The sequence below is a fragment of the Oncorhynchus mykiss genome, chromosome 12 (assembly GCF_013265735.2).
Source record: "Oncorhynchus mykiss isolate Arlee chromosome 12, USDA_OmykA_1.1, whole genome shotgun sequence".
In the NCBI taxonomy this organism is placed as follows: domain Eukaryota; kingdom Metazoa; phylum Chordata; class Actinopteri; order Salmoniformes; family Salmonidae; genus Oncorhynchus; species Oncorhynchus mykiss.
The window spans coordinates 51149120-51164241 of NC_048576.1; the positions used below are offsets into that span (position 1 = coordinate 51149120).

The following is a 15122-nucleotide window of genomic DNA, read 5'->3' on the forward strand; positions in this document are numbered from 1 at the left end:
GTGGGGGTAAAATGTGAAGAAAATCATTATGTGTAGGTTTTGGATGACACGGTTTGAACATAATCCAAAAAGGCAGTTTTGTGTTCAATGTCTGCTTGTAACAAATTGAAACATGGAGTACTTGTTGTCACAGGCCCAAGGAAGTGGATGTCTCTGGGTTTGGATCAGTCAATTTGTGTTCATCCAAAATGGCACCAACCCACTGGGCACACACTGTTTGAATCAACGTTGTTTTCACGTCATGTCAATGAAATTACGTATTAAGTTTATTCGACGTCGGTGACCAGTGGGAAAGCAGTGCACAATGTAAGAAATAGTGTGCCATTTGGAACGCAGGGCATTGACTCCGAGCTGTAGGTCTGAGTACATACTGTGGGTAGAGTGCCTTGTCATAGCAAGGATATACAAATCCACAAAATGGAACCCTATATCTATGTAGTGTGTCCACAGGCAAGCTAAAGTACTACTCTCCAAATATTTCACAATAAATACAGCATGCCTGTAAAATAAATGGTCAATCATGGGTATGATTTTAATACTTTTTTCACTTTATTATATCCTAAAAAAAGAACTAGAAGAAACCAGAACAAAATGTGTCAACAAAACAATAAGTTAAAAATGAGAGGATTCTGTGACTAAACACGGTAAGCAGTTAAATGACACAGACGTGTGAAGGCAGAGTGACAAGTTATGTTTGTTAAACAGCCAAGACAAAACAAATATGTACAATTAGAACTAAAACACCAACATCATGACAACATCATTTCACATAATTTACAAAGAACTACTGTCCTAGTTGGCATTGCAGTAGCTAAACATTAGGGTCACGGTGGATATCGACACAACAAGCACTTTGAGATTGAGTTTTTCATTCAAATTAAAAAAAAGCACTTTTCATGCAACTATTTCAGTTCACTGTTTGCTGTCCCTAAGGCTGCATGACACATGTACGTGATCATAATTCATCCAAAACTTTCAGGGGTAGAGACGTTTTGCTCCTAACACAGATATGTTTGTCACTTCCAAAAGCACATACAGTACCAGTCAAAAGTTTGGACACACCTTCTTATTCAAGGGATTTTCTTTATTTTTTTTTAACATTGTAGAATAACTTTGTCTTAATGACAGTATTGCACACTTTTGGCATTCTCTCAACCAGCTTTACCTGGAATGCTTTTCCAACAGTCTTGAAGTAGCTCCCACATATGCTGAGCACTTGTTGATTGCTTTTCCTTCACTCTGCGGTCCAACTCATCCCAAACCATCTCAATTGGGTTGAAGTCGGGTGTTTGTAGAGGCCAGGTCATCTGATGCAGCACTCCATCACTCTCCTTGGTCAAATAGCCCTTACACAGCCTGGAGGTGTGTTTTGGGTCATTGTCCTGTTGAAAAACAAATGATAGTCCCACTAAGTGCAAACCAGATGGGATGGCGTAACGCTGCAAAATGCTGTGGTAGCCACGCTGGTTAAGTGTGCCTTGAATTACAAATAGATCACAGACAGTGTTACCAGCAAAGCACCCCCACACCATCACACATCCTCCTGCATGCTTCACAGTGGCATGCTGAGATGATCCATTCACCTACCCTGCGTGTCACAAAGTCATGGAAATCTTTCATTTGAAATCTTTAATCAGAACAAAGGACAGATTTTCACCAGTCTAATGCCCATTGCTCGTGTTTCTTGGCCCAAGCATGTCTCTTCTTATTATTGGTGTCCTTTAGTAAGGGTTTCTTTGCAGCAATTCGACCATGAAGGCCTGATTCACACAGTCTCCTCTGAACAGTTGATGTTGAGATTTGTCTGTTACTTGAACTCTGTGAAACATTTAATTTCTGAGGCAGGTAACTCTAATGAACTTATCCTCTGCAGCATAGGTAACTCCTTTCCTGTGGCAGTCCTCATGAGAGCCAGTTTCATCATAGCGCTTGATGGTTTTTGTGACTGCACTTGAAGAAACTTTAAAAGTTCTTGAAATTAACCTTCATCTCTTAAATTAATGATGGACTATTATTTCTCTTTGCTTATTGGAGCTGTTCTTGCCACAATATGGACTTGGTCTTTTACCAAATAGGGCTATCTTCTGTATACCACCCCTACCTTGTCACTACATAACTGATTGGCTCAAACACATTAAAAAGGAAAGGAATTCCACAAATGTACTTTTAACAAGGCCCACCTGGCACACCTGTTAATTGAAATGCATTCCTCATGAAGCTGGTTGAGAGAATGCCAAGACTGTGCAAAGCTGTCATCAAGGCAAAGAGTAGGCTACTTTGAAGAATCTATGATATAAAATATATTTTGATTTGTTTAACACTTTTTTGGTTACTACATTTATTTAATCCTTATTTTACCAGGTAAATTGACTGAGAACACATTCTCATTTACAGCAACGACCTGGGGGAATAGTCACAGGGGAGAGGAGATGAATGAGCCAATTGTAAGCTGGGGATGATTAGGTGGCCATGATGGTATGAAGGCCAGATTGGGAATTTACTCAGGACACCAGAGTTAACACCCTTAATCTTACGATAAGTGCCATGGGATCTTTAGTGACCACAGAGAGTCAGGACACCTGTTTAACATCCCATCCGAAAGACGGCACCCTACAGTACATAGAACAATGTCTCCAATCACTGCCCTGGGGCATTGGGATATTTTAGATCAAAATAATGTGTTATTTAATTTTCTACAATGTAGAAAATAGTAAAAATAAAGAAAACCGTGTAATTAGTAGGTGTGTCCAAATGTTTTACTGGTACTGTAAATCTCCTCCCTCCCTCCCTATGTAGAAGTGTGATTCATTCAGTGGACTTGGCTGTGACTAGATATATGTTAAAATCAAACAAGAAAAAAAAGTGACAAACTCGTTCAAATACGTTCCCTTAGCCAACAACAACTGTCTATTTCAACAAAATGTGCCAAAAAAAACACACTAAACAAATGTATATTATTCCCATATGTTTCTAGATTCACCGGCTGGATTTCGATATTTTCCATGGCCTTGTCCTGCGTCTTTGCTCCCCACAGCTTTTTAAAAGCTGCTACAGTGGAGAGACAAAAGGCTTTCTCACGTGGCACTGGATTGCACTTCAACAGATGTAATAAAGCTGGGGTTCTTTAATTGTAGCAGTAACAGTATGAGAAGCAGTGAAAGATGAATTCCATTCTCAGTCAGGTGCTTGACCCTATTCCATTCCGCTAACTGTATTGTAGTTGGCAGAGTTAAAAAAAATAGAAAACCATCCCAAGATGTGAGAGGTCATTCGGTTGAATATTGCTTATGTTTCAACATAATCTAAAAGTGCTGTTTGACACAAAGAAAAGCCCTCAATTTTAGTTAATTGGTTGATTAAAACATTTTTTTTTTTTTACTCAGCAGGTGTAAAATGTTAATCCGTCCGAAATAGGAAGAGTATGCTGTAAGTGTGAAAGAATTAAAGAGAGACTTAAAACCTCTGGAAACTAAATTTTCCCACTCTCTAGTATCCAACTCTAAACTGATACTTCCTGGCAACAGCTTGGACATGTAGTGCATTGGAAATGGAACACATCGATACGGGCTGGGAGCTGTGGATAAGACTGCAGGCACATGTCTGAGGGGGGACTGTGTGAGAGTCAGACAAGTTCAGACCAGTTCAACCTTGGAGTTGGGGTAGACGGCGACCACGTCATATCCCTCAGGAGGCTGTACGCGGGCCATGGCGTGGGTCTCACAATACAAGTTCTCCTCGATGAAGAAGTAGCCCCTCTGCTTGAGGTTCATGCCGCAGTCATCACACATGAAGCACTCTGTGTGGTACAGTTTGTCTCTGGCCTTCACGATGGTTCCCCTATACGGACAGAACATAACCAGGTTGTTAGTGTCATGTCAAAGATAAGTGGTTTTCAAGGTTATGTAAATAAAGAGCTATTTGATTAGCATTCATTTTCTTATTTAACTATGTCACTGTGCATTCAAGTGACCAGTATTCTATTCATGGATGTGGGTATTTGCATTACCAATAAGGATTACATAGCTTCACAACAGCCAAAACTCATTGGTTGAATTTGAATATCCCCTGTATCCGGGCCTTTATCCTAACCACTACTGCCTATAACAGTAGGCAAATGCTTTAGTGCCCTGCCTAAAAAAAACCTGTGTAAACAGTCTATATAACAGATCCATGGTACTAAGCCTCCACAACAGTCTCTTGTTCAAATGACATCGCTGTTTACCCATGGTGCTTTAACGGTGTGAGGATTACCGGCATCTCTGGGTTCCTGAGGAGGAGGGCGTGGCACAGAGGTTTATTCGTTCAAAGTGATATATGGAGATCATTTCCCTCTCTGTTATTAGCTTGGGCCTGTTGGAGCAGGACTAGATAGCATCCCAAATGGCACCCTGTATCACCTGTAGTCTATGGTCAAAAGTAGTGCATTATATAGGGACTGCGGTGCTATTTGTGACACACTCCTTGTGTGCAGCGTCATCTCTGTTTTTTATGACTTACACTATGCCGTTGCCACAGCGCGTGCACTGGGGGAGTTTCTGTAGGCCGGGCATGGGGCCCATGTGGCCGGGGATGGGGCTGCCCAGTTTAGGGACTGGGGATCGGTCCGGGGACCTAAGGCCTCTCACTCCAGACATGTCAGTAGGGGACACACCTGTGGACACAGACACACAAAATAACACAACACCTCAGTTAAAAAAAATAAAACACATTTTTATAATTAGCATTATTATTTATTAAATTTATATAGCGCAGTTAAGACACGTTTAGATATTGTAAATCAACTTAGTTCCCCCGGGGAGATGTTTCCTCTGGGTACAGATCTAGGATCAGCTTCCTGCCCCCCAATCCTAATCTACAATATTAGTTGGATAAAATGCAAAACTGACCCAAGATTTAGGGGCAACTTCACCCTATACCAGTATATGAAAGCTAGAAAGGCAGCAGTCAGCCATGGATGAAAGCATGAAGAATGAATGGTGTTCACACTTGGCTCAAGGAGGCACCAAGGTCAGCTACTGTCCAAAACAGAGACATCACCCCTCAGTAAGCACTCCCTTCACTGGTGTGTGTTAACCTCAGAGGGCATGGCAGGGGTACAGGCAGAGGGCAAGGGTGGTGCTCACATGCTGTCAGCCTCTCTACCTCTTTCTCTCACTACCATACCCTCCCCTCCCCTCTCTCTCTCTCTGTACTGTATTACCTACAGTATCGCTCCCCCTCCCCATACCTCTATCTTCCTTTCCATAGCTCTACCTCTCACTCCCTATCTATCTCCCTCCATTCACATTTCAGGGATGCCAGGGCTGATGTGAGATCCTGGCACACAGCAGGAACACATCAATTAGGAGAGGAGAGAAAGGCAGCTGCCTGGCAGAGCAAATATTTCACATTAAGGAGCAGATCATCATCACACCAGAGTGCCACAATCACACTCTCCCTGAACCACGGAGTGATGAGGTGCCAGCAGGCCCCATTGACCCAGCACGCCACTGCCTCTGGCTCTGGCATGGCCTACCCATCACACTGGTGAACTACCTGGCACAAAGAAGTTTACATCTCTCCAACACTTAAACACTAATGCTTTGACAGTTTAAAAGGTTGGAGTAATAACGGGGTCTATTTTTACTGTAATAATCGCTGTATTCAGCCTGGTCTCATAGCCTAGACGTAACATAGTAAATGTAATTCCGGGACACTCAAATTAGTATATGTTATATTTGGTATGGTTACATAAGACAGATGCTTACTTAAGGCAAGAATGGAAGTAGGGTGGTTGGTCGGGGGGATGGGTAGATGTATAACGCAAATGTCTAGCAACCCAAAGGTTGCATGTTTGAATCTCATCATGGACAACTTTAGCATTAGCAACTTTACAACTACTTAGTACTTTTAGTAACTTTGCAACTACATTTCGTTAATAAAATAATGATCAAAAAATAATTTTTCAAAATGCAGATGTTGATTTAGTTATGGATCCATAACGAATTACTATGGAAATAAATATCACTGATTTTCAGAAATATTGGAACAAAGTTGTCTAATGAAGGCAAACAAGCCTACTCCTGACTGTCACGTTGTACAGTGCCATATTTTCTATTCCATCCTATTCCATTTTGTTTTTCCTCTGAAGAGAAATACCGTAATATTAATCAAATTAATTAAGCCAATTTTTTTATTTATTAATCCCGTCTACTATGTTATTACAAAAAAAGTTTTACATTCTCTGGTAATGCTAATACGGAATACTATCAAACGCTCCTGAAAGATGCCCTCTGGTGGTCAAACTAGGATTAATTTGCAGTAACAGAAAAAAATGTCTGACAATTAAATGACCTGCCACAGAATGAGTGTGCCACAACTTTTTAAAGGAGGAACCACTGTAGCATGTTAGCTAACTGATAAGAGAATTTTGTTCTCAAGGTACATAACACAATTTAATTATATTACTCAGTCCGCAAACCAGAATTTGTAAGATCCTGGTCGAATGAAACAGACGGAGGCCCAGCTAAAATAGTCAAAAAGGTTTATTCACGGGAACGTTCTAAAGTCAAGAATACAAAACAATTAATTTTATACTGACTTCTCACGCCCACACATACACACAACCATACACACACACACACATACACACAAACAGACGCACACAATGTCCTGCAACGCACACACTGTCTCTCTACCCAGCCGACAGAGATTAGTGACCTTGTCCTTGAGACATACTCCCTGTTCTCTCCCAAACCTCTAGTCAGGTCGGCAGCAAGCTCAGACAGTCTATGTATACAATACCATAAAGACATATTGTTTTACCCTAATTCTGACTAGGACTACACATTTATTGATTAGGATTTTATACATTCTACTTAATTCCATACAATTATATGTTTCAGGGCGGAATATTCTAATCATTCAATTAACAGATCATTCTCAACTAACACTAACCCTTCCCCTAACCTTAACCCTTTACCTAACTCCTAGCCCTAAATTTAGCCCTAACCTTAACCATAACCCCTAGCCTAGCAAATGTTAGCAACCCAGTAAATGTTAGCAACAAAAAAATGGAATTCATAACATTTCATACTTTTTGCAAATTCATTAACATATTGTACAAATTCGTAACATATTGTACGATTTGAAATTCATAAAATATTGTAATAATTGCAATTTGTATAATATCATAGGTAATGGTTGATGGACAGCCACAAATTAATACATACCATACGAAACTTAGCGGATCATACTACCTGGAGTGTCCCGGATTTACAGTGCATTGCGAAAGTATTCGGCCCCCTTGAACTTTGCGACCTTTTGCCACATTTCAGGCTTCAAACATAAAGATATAAAGCTGTATTTTTTGTGAAGAATCAACAACAAGCGGGACACAATCATGAAGTGGAACAACATTTATTAGATATTTTCAAACTTTTTTAACAAATCAAAAACTGAAAAATTGGGCGTGCAAAATTATTCAGCCCCTTTACTTTCAGTGCAGCAAACTCTCTCCAGAAGTTCAGTGAGGATCTCTGAATGATCCAATGTTGACCTAAATGACTAATGATGATAAATACAATCCATCTGTGTGTAATCAAGTCTCCGTATAAATGCACCTGCACTGTGATAGTCTCAGAGGTCCGTTAAAAGCGCAGAGAGCATCATGAAGAACAAGGAACACACCAGGCAGGTCCGAGATACTGTTGTGAAGAAGTTTAAAGCCGGATTTGGATACAAAAAGATTTCCCAAGCTTTAAACATCCCAAGGAGCACTGTGCAAGCGATAATATTGAAATGGAAGGAGTATCAGACCACTGCAAATCTACCAAGACCTGGCCGTCCCTCTAAACTTTCAGCTCATACAAGGAGAAGACTGATCAGAGATGCAGCCAAGAGGCCCATGATCACTCTGGATGAACTGCAGAGATCTACAGCTGAGGTGGGAGACTCTGTCCACAGGACAACAATCAGTTGTATATTGCACAAATCTGGCCTTTATGGAAGAGTGGCAAGAAGAAAGCCATTTCTTAAAGATATCCATAAAAAGTGTTGTTTAAAGTTTGCCACAAGCCACCTGGGAGACACACCAAACATGTGGAAGAAGGTGCTCTGGTCAGATGAAACCAAAATTGAACTTTTTGGCAACAATGCAAAACGTTATGTTTGGCGTAAAAGCAACACAGCTCATCACCCTGAACATACCATCCCCACTGTCAAACATGGTGGTGGCAGCATCATGGTTTGGGCCTGCTTTTCTTCAGCAGGGACAGGGAAGATGGTTAAAATTGATGGGTAGATGGATGGAGCTAAATACAGGACCATTCTGGAAGAAAACCTGATGGAGTCTGCAAAAGACCTGAGACTGGGACGGAGATTTGTCTTCCAACAAGACAATGATCCAAAACATAAAGCAAAATCTACAATGGAATGGTTCAAAAATAAACATATCCAGGTGTTAGAATGGCCAAGTCAAAGTCCAGACCTGAATCCAATCGAGAATCTGTGGAAAGAACTGAAAACTGCTGTTCACAAATGCTCTCCATCCAACCTCACTGAGCTCGAGCTGTTTTGCAAGGAGGAATGGGAAAAAATTTCAGTCTCTCGATGTGCAAAACTGATAGAGACATACCCCAAGCGACTTACAGCTGTAGTCGCAGCAAAAGGTGGCGCTACAAAGTATTAACTTAAGGGGGCTGAATAATTTTGCACGCCCAATTTTTCAGTTTTTGATTTGTTAAAAAAGTTTGAAATATCCAATAAATGTCGTTCCACTTCATGATTGTGTCCCACTTGTTGTTGATTCTTCAAAAAAAAATACAGTTTTATATCTTTATGTTTGAAGCCTGAAATGTGGCAAAAGGTCGCAAAGTTCAAGGGGGCCGAATACTTTTGCAATGCACTGTACATTTACTACGTTCAGGTTGAGGCCAGGTTACTGTATTACTAAGTATCTAGTCATCATTGCAGTCTCTTCCAAGTTCTAGTCAGGAGTTCTCATGAGATTCCCACAAACCCTGTACAAGGGAGGTTTAGTCATAAGACTTGTACAGTCTATACCAGTGGAGGGAGGACGTTTAAGAAAAGAAATTATGAGCATCGCCTTATTTTGATTAAAGCATATTGGATGACTGTAATTAATATTCCTTTCACCCAAATCAATGTAACATCGATAGCTTTAGGCTAGCACACGATACTCTAATTTTCCTCTGTTCAAGACTATCCTACCAACTGCACATTCAAAACGGTAATATCTTACGTTTCACCGAGTCGTGGCTGAATGATGACATGGATAATATACAGTTGGCTGGGTTTTCCGCGCATCGGCAAGACAGAACAGCTACAGTACCTTCGGTAAGATGAGGGGTGGTGGTCTATTTGTCAATAACAACTGGTGCGCAATCTCTAATATTAAGGAAGTCTTGAGGCGTTCCTCGCCTGAGGTAAATTACTTCATGAGAAGCTGTAGACCACACTATCTACCAAGAGAGTTTTGATCTATATTTTTCGTAGCTGCCTATTTACCACCACAAACCAATGCTGGCACTAATACTGTACTCATCAAGCTGTATAAGGCCATAAGCAAACAAAAAAATGCTCATTCAGAAGCGGCACTCCTAGTAGCTGGGGACTTTAATGCAAGAAAACTTAAATCAGTTTTACCTCATTTCTACCAGCATGTCACATGTGCAACCAGAGGGGAACTCCAGACCACCTTTACTCCGCACACAGAGACGAAGAAAGCTCTCCTTTCTCTCCATTTGGAAAATCTGACAATAATTATATCCTCCTGATTCCTGCTTACAATTAAAAACTAAAGCAGCAAGTACTAGTGACTCGCTCAATATGGAAGTGGTCAGATGATGCGGACGCTAAGATACAGGACGGTTTTTCTAGCACAGACTGGAATATGTTCCGGGATTCATCCCATGGCAATGAGGAGTATACCACCTAAGTCACAGGCTTCATCAATAACTGCACTGATGAAGTAATCCTCACAGTGACTGTACGTACATATCCCAACCAGAAGCCAGGATTACAGGCAACATCCGCAACATGCAGGCTAGAGCTACGCATATAAGAAATTCTTCAATGCCCTCAGACAAACCATCAAGTTGAAGTGGAAGTTTACATACACCTCAGCCAAATACATTTAAACTCAGTTTTTCACAATTTCTGACATTTAATCCTAGTAAAAATTCCCTGTCTTAGGTCAGTTAGGATCACCACTATATTTAAAGAATGTGAAATGTCAGAATAATAGTAGAGAGAATGATTTATTTCAGCTTTTATTTCTTTAATCACATTCCCAGTGGGTCAGAAGTTTACATACTCACTTAGTATTTGGTTGCATTACCTTCAAATTGTTTAACTTGGGTCAAACGTTTCGGGTAGCCTTCCACAAGCTTCCCACAATAAATTGGGTGAATTTTGGCCCATAACTCCTGACAGTGCAGGTGTAACTGAGTCAAGTTTGTAGGCCTACTTGCTCGCACACACTTTTTCAGTTCTGTCCACACATTTTTTATAGGATTAAGGTCAGGGCTTTGTGATGGCCACTCCAATACCTTGACTTTGTTGTCCTTAAGCCATTTTTCCACAACTTTGGAAGTATGATTGGGGTCATTGTCCATTTGTAAGACCCATTTGTGACCAAGCTTCCTGAAGACCCATTTGCGACCAAACTTCCTGACTGATGTCTTGAGATGTTGCTTCAATATATCCACATAATTTTCCACTCTCATGATGCCATCTATTTTGTGAGGTGCACCAGTCTCTCCTGCAGCAAAGTACCCCCACAACATGCTGCTGCCAACCCCCGTGCTTCATGGTTGGGAAGGTGTTTTTCAGCTTGCAAGCATCCCCCTTATTCCTCCAAACATAACGATGGTCATTATGGCCAAACAGTTCTATTTTTGTTTAACCAGACCAGAGGACATCTCTACAAAAAGTACAATCTTTGTACCCATGTGTAGTTGCAAATCATAGTCTGGCTTTTTTATGGCGGTTATGGAGCAGTGGCTTCTTCCTTGCTGAGTGGCCTTTCAGGTTATGTCGATATAGGACTCGTTTTACTGTGGATATAGATACTTTTGTATCTGTTTCCTCCAGCACCTTCACAAGGTCCTTTGCTGTTGTTCTGGGATTGATTTGCACTTTTCGCACCAAAGTATGTCCATCTCTAGGAGACAGAACGCATCTCCTTCCTGAGTGGTATGACGGCTGCATGGTCCCATGGTGTTTATACTTGCGTACTATTGTTTGTACAGATGAATGTGGTACCTTCAGGCATTTGTAAATTGCTCCCAAGGATGAACCAGACTTGTGGAGCTCTACAACTTTATTTCTGAGGTCTTGGCTGATTTCTTTTGATGTTTCTATAATGTCAAGCAAAGAGGCACTGAGTTTGAAAGTAGGCCTTGAAATACATCCACAGGTATACCTCAAATAGGCTAATTAAAATTATTTGAGTCAATCAGAAGCTTCTAAAGCCATGACATCATTTTCTGGAATTTTCCAAGCTGTTTAAAGGCACAGTCAACTTAGCGTATGTAAACTTCTGACCCACTGGAATTGTGAAACAGTGAATTATAAGTGACTTAATCTGTCTGTAAACAATTGTTGGAAAAATTACTTGTGTCATGCACGAAGTAGATGTCCTAACTGACTTGCCAAAACTATAGTGTGTAAACAAGAAATTTGTGGAGTGGTTGAAAAACAAATGTTAATGACTCCAACCTAAGTGTATGTAAACTTCCAACTTCAACTGTATACAAGACTAAGATTGAATCCTACTAAACTGTCTCTGATCCTCATCGGGTGTGGCAGGGCTTGCAAACTATTACAGCCTACAAAGGGAATCCCAGCTGCGAGCTGCCCAGTGACGCTAGCCTACCAGACGGGTTAATTGCTTTTTATGCTCGCTTTGAGGCAAGCAACACTGATGCATGCATGAGAGCACCATCTGTTCCAGATGAATGTGTGATCATGCTGTCCGTAGCAGATTTGAGTAAGACCTTTAAAAAGGTCAACATTCACAAGGCCGCGGGGCAAGACAGATTACCAGGACGCGTACTCAGAGCATCCGTGGACCAACAGGCAAGTGTCTTCACTGACATTTTCAACCTCTCCCTGACTGACAATGTAATAGCTACATGTTTCAAGCAGACCACTAAGTGCCTGTGCCCAAGAACGCCAAGGTGACCTGCCTAAATGACTACCACATAGTACTCACGTCTATAGCCATGAAGTGCTTTGAAAGGCTGGTCATGGCTCACATCAACACCATTATCCTGGAAACACTAGATCCAATTCACATACCGCCCCAATAAATCCACAGATGATGAAATCTCTATTGCACTCCACACTGCCCTTTCCCACCTGGACAAAAGGAATACCTATGAGAGAATGCTGTTCAGTGACTACAGCCCAGCGTTCAACACCATAGTGCCCACAAAGCTCATCACTGAACTAAAGACCCTGGTACTAAACACCTCGCTCTGCAACTGCATCCTGGACTTCCTGACTGGCCGCCCCCAGGTGGTAAGGGTAGGCAACAACACATCTGCCATGCTGTTCCTCAACACGTGGGCCCCTCAGGGGTGCGTGCTTATTTCCCCCCTGTACTCTCTGTTCACCCACGACTGCATGGCCGAGCACAACTCTAGCACCATCCTTAAGTTTGCTGAAGACACAACAGTGGTAGGCCTGATCAACGACAATGATGAGACAGCGTATAGGGTGGAGATCACAGTGTGGTGCAAAGACAACAACCTTTCCATAAATGTGAGCAAGACAAAAGAGACGATAATGGACTACAGGAAGAGGACGGCCAAAAACACCCCCATTCTCATCAATGGCGCTGTAGTGGAGCGGGTCAGGAGCTTTAAGTTCATCGTGTCCACATCTCCAACAAACTGTCATGGTCCTAACACACCAAGACAGTCATGAAGAGGGCACAACAAGGCCTATTCCCCCTCAGGAGACTGAAAAGATCTGAGGTCCCCAGATCCTCAAAGTTTTACAGCTGCACCATCGAGAGCTTCACCGCCTGATATGGCAAATGCTCGGCATCAAACTATAAGGCACTACAGAGGGTAGTGCATATGGCCCAGTACATCACTGGGGCCAAGCTTCCTGCCTTCCAGGACCTCTATACTAGGCAGTGTCAGGGGAAGGCCTAAAAGAGTGACTCCAATGACTCCCGCCACCCAAGTCATAGACGATTCTCTCTGCTACCATACGGCAAGTTGTACCAGAACACCAAGTCTAGGTCCAAAAGGCTCCTTAACAGCTTCTACTCCCAAGACGTAAGACTGGTGAACAATTAATCAAATGGCTAACCGGAATATTTGTATTGACGCCCCCCCTTTTATTTTTTACACTGCTGCTACTCACTGTTTATTATGGACGCATAGTCAGTTTACCTCTACCTACCTATACCTATAACTTCAATTACCTTGACCTACCTATATCCCCGCACACTGACTCGGTACCGATACCCACAGTATATAGCCTTGTCATTGTTATTTTTATTGTGTACGTTTATTTATTTTTGTTAATTTACTAAATATTTCCTTATCTCTTATTTTGTTGTTGGTTAAGGGCTTGTAAGTATGCATTTTACGCTACGATCTACACCTGTTGTATTCGGCACGTGTGACAAATACAAATTGATTTGTGCACAACACATCAGCTGTCTGTGACCAGGTGAGAAAACCTTTCCAAGCCAAACCTTCATATCGTAATCGGTAAATACTACACACAGCTTACATCGTTGTCAACATGCCTATTAGAACTAATGCGTTAGTAGACACGCTACAATCATGCTGTACAGTGTACATTTAGCAGCAAACAATTTAGCAGTTACACCGGAGGGACCCGGTGGCAATAAATTAATAAAACCAAAAGCTTACCTTAACGTGGAACAGTTCCCGTGTTGGATAGCCATAGCCAGCTAGCTAAACATAGCATCCTTCTCTTTTTGAGCCGGGTATTTGAGTAGGCTAAACTAGCTTCATTCACAAAGACTACTGCCAAGTCTATATGAATAAAGTTCATAGCATGTGATCCCCTAATCTGTACTAAAAAGGGAGTTTCCACCCATTTATCTTAGTTATTAGAGCAGCTTTTTATAAAACAGATAGCTACCCGCAATGGCTAATGGGGGTCACATTTCTGGATAAACAGACAAACAAAATAAACATGCTGTAACCTTGTCTTTATTTCTTATTTTCTTACAGGGGGTTCAACTACAGGCAGTACAATGTGCTCATCACATCTGCTCATCCTCAAAAGTAAAGCACATTGTAAATACATGATCGCTTCCCTCCGATTTCTGTCTTCGACAGTATCTTTGACCACTATAAGTGGTGGATTCTTCAGTGATTGGTATTGCTGGGGAGTTCAGTGTAATAATAAGCTGGGAATCTCGTCATGCAAACGTCTCCTCTCCTCTTGTTTTCACCCTCGCACTGTCTGACACCACAGATGGTCAAATCAGTGCCTGTGGGGCTGTATCATAACAGCGCCTCATGTTTGCGCTCCATTGAAATCCCAGGGATGCCGACATTTTCAAAACAAGAGCGTCTTCCTTTTAAAGGATGAGGATTGACAATATCACATGCAGTCAAATGCCCCTCTCCGTCTAAATGTCAAAGCTGAGCTGAGAAAGAGAAAAAAAACTCCTTCAGCAGAAGATAATGCAAGCATTCCCACAGACGGAGAGCAACAACCAGAAACAGGCAGACAGAGCTTTAGGGCGGGTCTTGTATAAGCCCCAAGGTGTGTAAGCATCGCACTAGAAGCTTAAACCCAGTGTCCATGACGCCTTTTGCGGTCATGAAAAAAATAACAACTGTGCAGGAGGGAAATCGGTGCCGATGAATCTAATTCTGTTAAAACCGTTATTGACTTTTTGCTCTTCCTTAATCCCTTTTCACACCTGCAAGTGACTAGCACCAAATTCAAAGAATAACAGGGTACTGGTGTTGATACAAAACCATCTCAATGATCCCCAACAGACAGCATGACTTGTTCCTGGGGATAAGCCTGTCTGTTTGGGTTCTCCCTGAAGAGGTGAGATCTGGCCACGACCCTGACGAAAACACAACGCATTACTTCTAAGGAAAACGGTGAAA

At 41.7% G+C, this 15122-nt stretch overlaps 1 protein-coding gene across 1 annotated transcript in view; it reads right to left on the minus strand.

Annotated features, from left to right (window-relative positions):
* Positions 1–3392: 3392 nt before the first annotated feature.
* Positions 3393–15122, minus strand: part of LOC110537739 (PDZ and LIM domain protein 4) — a 64873-nt gene continuing 53143 nt past the window's right edge. Inside the window, exons 6-7 of the mRNA XM_021624093.2 lie at positions 4498–4651; positions 3393–3837 (exon numbers count right to left, since the gene is read on the minus strand). Of these exons, the coding sequence (XP_021479768.1) occupies positions 3633–3837; positions 4498–4651 (359 nt within the window). The 3' untranslated portion in view covers positions 3393–3632. The remainder of the gene's footprint in view (positions 3838–4497; positions 4652–15122) is intronic.